Here is a 12,000-nt window from a genome sequence, read left to right on the forward strand (position 1 = left end):
ACGTGAGAAAATCCTGTACTGACTCGGTATATCGCGTCCACAGCTCCCCTTCACATAGAACTACATCTCCCATAAGTCTCTGGAGCCAGGGATGATGTGTCTAGGATGGGCGTGGACGAGATGAAGGGTTGCTCCGGGTTGGATGGCAGGCGGAACATGTGGTGGGGATTGAGCCAATGGGGGGCCGTGTCTAGGATGGGGCGTGGACGAGATGAAGGGTTGCTCCGGGTTGGATGGCAGGCAGAACACGTGGTGGGGATTGAGCCAATGGGGGCCGTGATGGTGCCTACTGAAGCTGCCCAATCACAGGCCGTTCTTATGCCCGGGAACTGACTGAGTCGGCAGATGCATTGGAGTGCTGTGGCAATCGTTAAAGTAAGTGTACATGCTGTGTGGGGAATAAATGTGTTTAGTTGTGTACACTGTTTCTGTGCCTCTTCAAATAGAATCTATTCCTTGGGGACTTTTTTTCTTCTTGTTCCCAACATTGCCACAAAATATGGAATTGTATGGTCAGAATAATGTTGTTTATATGCGGTCTGTGTTATATGCTGTCTGTGTTACAGAAGATGTCTCATGCTTTGTGTTGGCTATTCAGGTTTATCTGGCTGGAAATGCCTGCTAGATTTTGCAGAGATCACTGCAGTACAGTGTGAGATGTAAATACATATAGTTTTTTTCCCTGCCATCCCCCTGTATTTTTATAATACCAGAGTCACATGACATACAGTCCAGAATCACTGGCATTATACAGAGAGGTGTAGAGATGTTGCTTGGAGTTTGAATTTGACGTGCATTGAACTGCACAGGCATTGTGAGTGAACCATTGGTAAAGCATTGCTACAGTTGTCTATGAATGTTCACTTTCAGAAGGATGTTTCCTGGACATTGAGGACTATGAAGTAGTCTTCTGCTACAGCAATGCAGGGCAACCAGTATGTCTTCAGCTGGAGTAGAACTACAGATCTCAAAATGCCTTAACCAAAGAGAGCATAATGTGTGCCAGCAGGGAATGGGGGGACTGGGAAGTTCTGCTGCAGCTGTAGAGTTGCTGGTTGTATGTCACCCCCTGTAACAGGATTTGTTTATCATCCAGCCAGTGCTTCTACTGAACAACTAGTAATTTAAAGTACACCTGTCATGCAACTTGAGTGTATTGAATATTAATGTATAGTTAGAATAGTGATACTGAAATTTGATTGCACAATGCTAGGACAGCTTCCCAAAAATTTAACTTTTGTCAAATGTGTTCTAGTTTTAGATCTTCTTGTAAAAAACACAGACTACATAGTGAATACACAATGATTTCTGATGTGTCCCATGTTCACCCCCAGACATCATATCCCACGCTCATCAAGTTCTGTATATGTTGGCACTTTGGAATAAATACGTTGATTTTGCGTTGCAGTTTGGGCACTCGGACCTAAAAAGGTTCGCCATCACTGGTATATAGGATATCTCAGCCAATGGGCAGGTATTTTCTTGAATCCCTTAGCCTGCTGGGAGAACCTGTATATTCGGGTTGAGTCAGGTGATCTATGTTCTGTGCTATCCGGGCTGCCGTCTGGGTGGATGTGTGTCATCTGCTCCGGGCTGCTAGGCCAGAGATTGGGCCTAGCCCGAGTGCATCTGGCTGCCAGGCTGTGTGAGGGCCTATGCAGAAGTAAGAGGGCCGCGCAAGGATGGGACTACGGCTTGCAGTCCAACCAAAAATTACGGTTCTGCTGGCTGGAGAATCTGTTGTGGTCGAAGGTAGAAGGAAAGCTGTCACCACTAAGGGACCAACCACCTTTACCAGGGACCACAGTGAGTAACAAAATCAAGTACCGGAGCAATATTCTCACCGAATGGGCACGGTGGAGAATCTTGAAACTCCAAGCGGTGATCAAGTCAGGGACCCAACCAGCGGAGGGGATGCTTGCAGAGCAGCCTTGTGTGCCAAGCCAGGGACCAAGCTGGTTAACAGGGGTGAAGCTTGAAAGGTATCTGGAGTGCCAAGCTAGGGACCCAGCAGGGAAGTGCGGGTGATGCTTGAGGGAGATACCATCGCAAAAGCCTTGAGGAGCTCACAGGATTCAGATCCAGTGAATCAGAGAATCCAGTGAGAGACAGGGCGCTCAAGGGGCTGAAGAGCTACAAGTGGACACTGGAGTAAAGCTGATCGAACTGTCGAACTTTGTGTTAGGAACTGTTAAATACTGTTGCCATAGGAGACAGCAATCCTGCACGTGCTGAAGTGGCACCTTGCTGGCGCCTTTTCCTGTATGGCTGTTTTCCTATTGAAGTCTCGGAGTCTGCCTATTGAAATTGCAAATACTTAAGGGTGTCCTCGAAAAATATAAAAAGGACTGTTAAAATAAATAAAACCTCTTTTGCATTCAAGAAGTGTCTGGCGCCCAATGACTTTCACCATCTTTGCACCCACTATGCCTCACAACCCACTACATATTGAAGGATGTCAGCGGCCTGTGGCCTCAAAGGTTCTCATTAGACTGGAAGAGGTTAGAGATTCTGCTACCCAAGGCAAAGGGTTTTGCATTCAAGTGGATGACATCAGTGGACTTGCGATAAAGCATAGGGAAGAGGAGGATGCAGGAACTGCTCTTACAGCTTGGTGGAAGCATGAGGGAGAGGAGGATTTGGTAAGTAAAATTCCTTTTAGTGGCTATGACATAAAGAAGCATTTAAGGGGAAACCCTACTACAAGGAAGGATTTTTACTCCATAGACGCCGAGTGTATGACTCGGCCCCGTTCCCCCGGCGCCCGCGTCATTGAATTTGGCTGCGCTGCTATCAATGCATAGGATGCATTAAGGTGAAAAAACACAAAGGTTTACAACCCCTTTAACCACTTAAGGACTGCCACACGCCGATGTACGTTGGCAGAATGGCACGGCTAGGCACAAGGGCGTACAGGTACGTCCCCTTTAAGACCCCAGTCGTGGGTCGCGCTCGTGCTGGCGGCTGGGCGCTTGTGACCCGGTCCTGAGCTCTGTGACCGCGCCCACGGGACCAGCAGACCCCATTGCCCCCGGTGTCCCACGATCGGGTCACAGAGCTGAAGGACGGGGAGAGGTAAGTGTAAACAAACCTCTCCCCGTGTTCCTAGTGAGAGTGTCACTGATCGTCTGTTCCCTGTCATAGGGAACGACGATCAGTGATGTCACACGATAATCTATCTCTATCTGCAAAGTATATAGCGTCCTGACCCTTCTGCTCGCCCCCTCCCCCCTCAAGAGGCTTTCTCCACACCAGGGAGAAAGCCTCGCATTACGGTGTGTAGTTACAGACAGAAGAACAGGAAGTGAGGATTTCTCAGAAGAAATAAGAACATTTAAAAGCAAAATGGAAGGATGAGGTAAGTGAAGGAGGACTGCACTAAGGTAAAGGAAGCTATTTAGGGAAAACATTTTTTTACCTTTACAACCCCTTTAAGTGGTTAACTTTGCTAAAAGTAACCAATCATGTGTTAGGAAAATAAAAAAAAAGGATATTTTTGCTTGCCACTGATTGGAAAATTTAAGTCAGCAGAGCTTCACCTCATTCACTAAGCTAAGGTGAAATTCCCTTGAAAAGAAAACAGCATTTTTTCCTTTAGTAAATGAACCCCACAATCTCCAATCTGCTTTTCTTTTTTTTTTTTCTTGAGTGGTATTACTATTTATTATTCAGATTAACAGTTGCTTTAAAACTAACCTCTAATAAGGATTTGACCATTTCCCCAGTTCTCATCTGCAGCACATTCCCAACAATGGGTAGTGGTGTTGGTCCAGGTGGTAGGTTATGCTCCCTCCACATTGCGTTCCATGCACAGTAAATAATACAAGAGACGATTAGAGCCAGAAGTAGGGTGCTTAGCCATGTGGTGTCCATCTTTCCTAGGGACAAGTATCCAGTTGTGCTTGTTTTCCTCAAACAGCTATATCAAGTTAATCAGCGACTGCTTAGCAAATGATCATATTGCTAAAGTTCATTTTAAATGAATAGCAATACAAAATTTACTAGAGCAGTCTCATTTCAGCCATTGGTTGGAGTTGTCTTTATAGAAATTATAATGGAGGTCTCAATGGTAACTTTATAGAAATGTTTGTCGTTCAAAAGTTCTTCAATGCAATAAAGATTTATTGTTGTATTTTGCTTTGCTTGTTCTAGTTAGTCATACAAGAAATTTTTATTATAGGTTGGAGGGTATAGTTGACTAACTTAGTTTAAAGGGAAAGTATAATATATTCTCAACATGCCCCTGTTGACGGATCTCTAAGCCGAAACGCGTTGGGTTCCGCTTTACAGCATTCCATACTGCTTTTATAATCTATGTGATCACTTTTCATCTGTTCATTTTGTTACATGAATTTTAAATAAAAACCTGTCACGGTTTATATTTTTGACCTGCACCATCTGAAGCACTCTTTTTTTCTTTTTTCTTTTGCTCTGTGAGCTTGTTGGAATTTCTTCATTTGTATCCTGCATTGGAAGGCTCATCCGTCCGGTTCTTGTCTCTTTCGGTATTCATCCTACCTGGGTGATTGAAGTACATACCATCACCCGGGGAGTCCTGTGTTGTAGTGATCCAGGTCCGTTGAGACCTTCAAGCGCATGAGACTTATGCCGCGTACACACGATCATTTTTCAGCATGAAAAGAAACATTGTTTTTCAGCATGTCGAAAAAACAACGTTTTCCCAACATCATCATTAAAACGATGTTGCCTACACACCATCGTTTTTAAAAAATGATCTAGCAAAGCGAGGTGACGTACAACACGCACGACGGCACTATAAAGGAGAAGTTCCATTCGTCTTTGGGCTGCTTTAGCTGATTCAGTGTTAGTAAAAGACGATTCACGCTTTTCTGTCTGTTACAGCGTGATGAATGTGCTTACTCCATTATGAACGGTAGTTTTACCAGAACGAGCGCTCCCATCTCATAACTTGCTTCTGAGCATGCGCAGGGTTTTTACGTAGTTTTAGAACACAGACGATAATTTTTTACAACCCGAAAAACGACATTGTTTAAAACGACGTTAAAAAATGCAGCAGGTTCGAAAAAAAATGTTGTCGTTTTTCAGAACCTGAAAAATGATGGGAAGCCCACACACGATCATTTTAAATGACATATTTGAAAAACAACGTTTTTTTCATGCCGAAAAATTATCGTGTGTTTGCGGCATCATTGTTGCAAAACAGCTGAGTTCACACGTAAGACGGTAAGAGTACCTTATTATACTTTTATCCATACTTTGATGACTTGGTGATCCCTTCAGGCAACCAGACATTTAACATCACATGTCAACAATTGGAAAGCTACTTCTTTTTATGGATTATTATTTCACACATCAGTCTGTGTGATCGTTTCACTGATCCAGCATCCCATTTTTGTGGTGTATGGTCTTTATATGGACTTTTTCACATTCATTAAGTCGCTATTTAATGTATATTTTATTTTAGATCTTATGTCACTATAAGTATTGTGCACAACACATTCTAGCGCTGCACTATTGTTCTCTATAATATATTCTCAACAAGTACATATTTTGAGGGATTATTATAGGTTTTACCTTTCAGCTATTTTTTTTTTTTTGATAACTAGAAACAGGGTAAAGTAACTGCTACATTGATTCTGTCTAAGGAACAAAGAAAAGGTGTATATTTTTATTTTGTACCTCCTGGGGCATCACTTAAAAAAATGTCCAGAAACGGGCTTTAACCACTTCCATACCAGGTACTTACGCAGCTTCCCGCCCAAGCCAATTTTCAGCTTTCAGCACTGTCGCACTTTGAATGGCAATTGCGCGGTCATGCTACACTGTACCCAAACAAAATTGGCGTCCTTTTTTCCCCACAAATAGAGCTTTCTTTTGGTGGTATTCGATCACCTCTGCGATTTTTTTTTTTTTTGCGCAACAACTAAAAAAAGGCTGAAAATTTGGAAAAAAAATTACGTTTTTATTTTTTTCTGTTAATTTTTTTGTAAATAAGTTTTCTCTTTCAATTACGGGCACTGATATGGCAGCACTAATGGGCACCGATGAGATGGCACTGATAGACATCGATGAGGTAGTACTGACGGGCACAGATGAGGTGGCACTGATTGGCGGCGCTGGTATGCGACACTGATGGGCACACATAGGCGGCACTGATGGGCACACATAGGCGGCACTGATGGGCACACATAGGCGGCACTGATGGGTACACATAGGCGGCACTGATGGGCACACATAGGCGGCACTGATGGGCACTCATGGGCGGCACTGGGCACTCATAGGCGGCACAGATGGGCACTCATGGGCGGCACTGATGGATACTTATGGGTGGCACAGATGGGCACTGATAGGTGGGCACTGGGCATGGATGGGCACTGTGGGGTGGCACTGATGGACACTGGGGTGGCACTGATGGACACTGGGGTGGCGCTGATGGACACTGGGGTGGCGCTGATGGACACTGGGGTGGCAGCACTGATTTTTGCCAGGTTGCCAGTCAGTGCCCATTTGTGGGCACTGACTGGCATCTTTTTTTTTTTCTTTATGCTTTTTTTTTTTTATTTTTCTGTCATTTTTTTTTTTTTTTTTTTCTGTCATTTTTTTTTTTTTTGCCCACCCTGGTGCTCCAGGGTGGGCATCCCTGGTGGTCCAGTGTGGCGATCCGAGGGGGGGCTGCGCTGATAAACAATCAGCGCTAACCCCCCCTGTCAGGAGAGCCGCCGATCGGCTATCCTCTACTCACGTCTGTCAGACGCGAGTGAGGAAGAGCCATCGACGGCTCTTCCTGTTTACATCGTGATCAGCCGTGGTTGGACACGGCTGATCACGTGGTAAAGAGTCTCCGCCGGAGGCTCTTTACCGAGATCGGAGATGCAGGGTGTCAGACTGACACCCCGCATCACCGATCGCCGCCATGCGCGCCCCCACGGGCGCGCGCGGCATGAAATCCTGCAGGACGTTCTAGAACGTCCTGTCAGGATTTCATAACCACTTCCCGGACGTAAATCGGCCATAGGCCGGGCGGGAAGTGGTTAACCACTTCATTACTGGGCACTTAAACCCCCTTTGTGCCCAGACCAATTTTCAGCTTTCAGCGCTGACGCATTTTGAATGACAATTGCGCGGTCATACAACACGGTACCCAAATTATATTTTTATCATTTTTTTCCCACAAATAGAGGTTTCTTTTGGTGGTATTTGATCACCTCTGCGATTTTTATTTTTTGCGCTATAAACATAAAAAACTGAAAATTTTGAAAAAAAACACAATGGCCCATATTCTCAGTGAAGTTACGATGGAGTATCTCAGGATACTCCATCGTAACTCCCTTTTTTGGCCAGTGTATCTATGCGACTGATTCTTAGAATCATTTTCGCATAGATACACTTAAGATCCGCCATCTGTAAGTCACTTACACTGGCGGATCTTAAATGTAATGACGCCGGCCGCCGCTAGATGGCATTTACGTGAAGGACTCATTTGCTTATGCAAATGAGCCTTCTACGCCGATTCCCGAACGAGTTTGCGTCGCGTAACCGTCGCTAACGTCGTTTGCGTAAGCGGAAACTTACCCCTGCTATATGAGGGGTAAGTTTCCGCAAGTCCCACGTAGGCCATGTTACGGATGGCGTCGGGTCCGCGTCGTGTTTTTTCGTCGGGTACGTCGTTTACGTAAGTCGTTCTTGAATACGACTTTACGTCAATGACGCACACGTCAGCGTCATTGACGTTTTCCGCCGAGAACTGGAGCATGCGCACTGGGCTTTTTGAAGCCTGGCGCATGCGCAGTTCATTAGAATCGGGGGCGCGCTTAATTTGAATACAAGCCGCCCCCTTGGAGATCCGCCAGGCTACGCCGGGGCATTTACACTCCGCCGTCCCAACTTACGGAGCAAGTGTTTGGGGAATACAACACTTGCTCCTGTAAGTTGGGACAGCGGAGTGTAAGTGCCTTAAATTATAACTTTTTGTTATAATAATATCCCAATTTTTTTTTTAAAAAAAGGCCGATACGTATTCTTCTACATATTTTTGTAAAAAAAAATCGCAATAAGCGTATATTGATTGGTTTGCGCAAAAGTTATAGCGCCTACAAAATAGGGGATAGATTTATGATTTTTTTTTTTTTTACTAGTAATGGCGGCGATTTGCGATTTTTTTTTTGTCAGGCCTGCGATATTGCGACGGACGTATCGAACACTTTTGGGACCATTCACATTTATACAGCGATCAGTGCTATAAAAATTCACTAATTACTGTATAAATGTGACTGGCAGTGAAGGGGTTAACACTAGGGGGTGAGGAAGGGGTTAAATGTATTCCCTGGGTGTGTTCTTACTGTGTAGGGGAAGGAAACTGACTGGGGGAGGTGACCGATGCTGTGTCCCTATGTAAAGGCACACAGATCGGTCTCCTCTCCTCTGACAGCACGTGGAGCTCTGTGTTTACACACAGAGCTCCACGTCCTGCTGTGTCACCGACGATCGCGGGTGTCTGGCTGACATCGCGCCTGCCAGGCACACGCACCGGCTCCCGAGCGATGCGCCGGGAATGTTGTTTCCCCGCAGCGCGCCCCCAGCGGCGCGCACAGGGAACAACAACAACAAGACGTCCAGGGACGTCCACCCGGCACTTGAGAGGCCGGTTTTAGTCAGAGAATTAAGTCTTACTAGATCACTTCAGGCTGGTCCTTTTTTGCAGGTATAGCTACCGTATTTTTCTGCATATAACATGCACAGGTGTATAACACGCACCTTCACTTTAACCACTTAAGCCCCGGACCATTATGCAGGTAAAGGACCTGGCCAGTTTTTCGGCAGGTCGCTTTACCTGACAATTGCGCAGTCGTGCAATGTGTCTCCCAAACAAAATTAGTGTCCTTTTTTTTCCCACAAATAGAGCTTTCTTTTGGTGGTATTTGATCACCTCTGCGGTCTTTATTTTTTGCGCTATAAACAAAAATAGAGCGACAATTTTGAAAAAAATTCAATATTTTTTACTTTTTGCTATAATAAATATCCCGAAAAATATATTTTTTTCTCTCAGTTTAGGCCGAGACGTATTCTTCTACATATTTTTGGTAAAAAAAAAAATTGCAATAAGCGTTTATTGATTGGTTTGCGCAAAAGTTATAGCGTTTACAAAATAGGGGATAGTATTATGGCATTTTTATTAATAATCTTTTTTTTACTACTAATGGGGGCGATCAGTGATTTTTTTGTGACTGCGACATTATGGCAGACACATCAGACAATTTTTGGGACCATTGTCATTTTCACAGCGAAAAGTGCTATAAAAATGCACTGATTACTGTGAAAATGACAATTGCAGTTTAGGAGTTAAGCACTAGGGGGCGCTGTAGGGGTTAAGTGTGACCTCATATGTGTTTCTAACTGTAGGGGGCGGGGCTTGACTTGTGACGTCAGTGACCGTCTTTCCCAATATCAGGGGACAGACGATCACTGACATTGCCACAATGAAGAACGGGCAAGGTGTGTTTACACACACCTCTCCCTGTTCTTCAGCTCCTGTGATCGATCGTGGGACACCGGCGGCGATCGGGTCCGCGGCTCCTGAGGGCGCAGTCACGGAGCTTCGGACCCGGTCACGTGCGACTGCCCGCGACCCACGGCTGGGCTCTTAAAGGCGACGTACCTGTACGTGCCTGTGCCCAGCTGTGCCATTCTGCCGACGTATAAAGTCAGTAGGGGGTGCTTAAGTGGTTAAGAGGGAAGTTTCAGGGAAAAAACAAAAATAAATAAAAAATAAAGAAGTTTGAAGCAAAATAAGGGTCAGTGCCCACCTGAAGCCTCACCATTGCCATCAATGCAGCAGTCTCACCATTGCCAACAGTGCAGCCTGATCGGGGACAGGTAGGGGGGCGGGACGAGCGCCGACAGATTACATACAGTGAGAAACGATAGACAGAATAGTGGTCCATTGTCGGTCAAGGAGACGTGACTTCATATGACAAAATCCCCTGACTAAACAGGAGATTCTCACTGTATGTAATCTGACGACACTCGTCCCGACCCCTCCCTGTCCCTTCCGAGGAAGCTAAAATTAAAGTATTGGCGTATAACACGCACACGCCATTTGCAATGGGTTTTCAGGGTGAAAACGTGCAAGTTATACGTCATTGAATACAGTATTTAAAACATTAGAAATAAGTGCCAATGCTGTTTGAAGACCAGGCCTTTTCTGACACTTTTTGCTTACATGTAAAAATCTGTATTTTTTGTTAGTGATTCTTTTGCACTCTCTAACTCACATCTTCAATCTCTTCCTCTCTTCTGGCATCTTTCCCAACTCTCTATAACATGCACTAGTCACCCCCATACTTAGAAAGCCCTCATTGAAGCCCAACAATCTTAACAACCTATGCCCCATCTCCTTGCTCCCCCTTTCCTCCAAACTCCTTGAACGTCTGGTCTACAACTGATTATGCGACCACCTTGCTGAGAATAACCTTCTTGATCCCCTTCAGTCTGGATTTTGCCCTCAACACTCCACAGAAACTGCTCTTCTACAAGCCACAAACGATCTACTAATGGCTAAAACCAATGGATACAATTCTGTACTCCTATTCCTGGACCTCTGTACTGCTTTTGACACAGAGGATCGCCCCCTTCTTCTCAAAAAACTCCACTCTTTTGGTCTCCGTGACTATGCTCTTCCTACCTATCCCACCGCACCTTCAGCATCACTTACAACTTCCTCCTCACCTCTACCTTTCTCCATCAAGGTCCACGAAGTTTATGTTCTTGGACCTCTCCTATTCTCAATCTACACCTCCTCGCTGGGTCAGGTGATACAATACCATTTCTATACTGATGACACGCAAATCTTTCTCTCTACTCCTGAACTCACTTTGTCAGTCTCCATAAGCATCATTAATTTACTAACAGACATATCAGCCTGGATGTCACACCACTTCCTCAAACTCAATCTATCCAAAACGAAGCTCATAATATTTCCTCCCCCATGTGCCTCTTCCCCTGACTTCTCTGTCAAGATCGATGGTACAACTATCAACCTATCCTCGCATGCCAAGGAGCTAGATGTTATCCTGGACTCCGAACTATACTTTTTGGCCTCACATCCAATCACGTTCCAAAGCTTGCCACCTCAACCTATGCAACATTTTCAAATTATGTCCCTTCCTAACCACGGAAAAAAAGAGGAATCCCCCAGGGTGGGGCTTTAACGGTAACAACTCATTAATTCAAAAGGCGTAATAATAACAATAAAAGTTTATTTATACAATAAATACAACAATATAAATGTTAAAAACAAAGTTCATAGGTAGGTGTCTGACTAGTCCACAGGGGTTCATTCAGGCCCTACGTGTTTCGAGACCTTGTCCCTTCATCAGGGGCAAGTGTCCATGTGGGGTCACACTATATATAACATAAATTGACATGTTTCAAAATATTGCAAGAATTGTCTTTATACATAACAGGAGAACATTGAAATTACATAGTACATATATCATACCCATCACCATATGTCCTAACCACGGATACCACAAAGCTTCTAATTTACTCCTTGGTCATCTCTCACCCCAACTACTGCAACTCCCTCCTCACTGGCTTACTTTTACATAGGCTACCCCCCCCCCTTCAGTCCATCATAAATGCTGTTGCCAGACTCATCCACCTTAACAACCATTCAGTGTCCGCTAATCCTCTGTGCCAATCCCTCCACTAGGTTAACAACAACTTACAAAGCCATCCACAACTCAACCTCCAGCTACATCAGTAACCTAGTCTCAAAATATCAACCAAATTGTTCTTTCTGTTTCTTCCAAGACCTCCTTCTCTCTAGCTCCCTTTGTCACCTCCTCCCATGCCCCCTCCAGGACTTCTCCTGTGCCTCTCATATCCTTTGTAACTCCCTACCACAATCTGTTCTGTATATCTCCCTATTCTGACCCTTTATAGGTGATTCCTGAAAACCTTTCTTCTCAGAAAAGCCTATCCTTCCCCCATTAAACAATTGTACTTGTATTATCTCCG

At 44.7% G+C, this 12,000-nt stretch overlaps 1 protein-coding gene across 1 annotated transcript in view; it reads right to left on the minus strand.

The window, feature by feature from the left end:
* The window catches only part of LOC120913329 (cytochrome P450 2G1-like), a 47,911-nt gene extending 43,866 nt beyond the window's left edge, over positions 1-4,045 (minus strand). The window contains exon 1 of the mRNA XM_040323200.1: positions 3,697-4,045. Coding sequence (XP_040179134.1) covers positions 3,697-3,873 — 177 coding nt within the window. The 5' untranslated portion in view covers positions 3,874-4,045. The remainder of the gene's footprint in view (positions 1-3,696) is intronic.
* Positions 4,046-12,000: the final 7,955 nt, after the last annotated feature.

The sequence above is a fragment of the Rana temporaria genome, chromosome 9 (genome assembly GCF_905171775.1).
Source record: "Rana temporaria chromosome 9, aRanTem1.1, whole genome shotgun sequence".
NCBI lineage: Eukaryota > Metazoa > Chordata > Amphibia > Anura > Ranidae > Rana > Rana temporaria.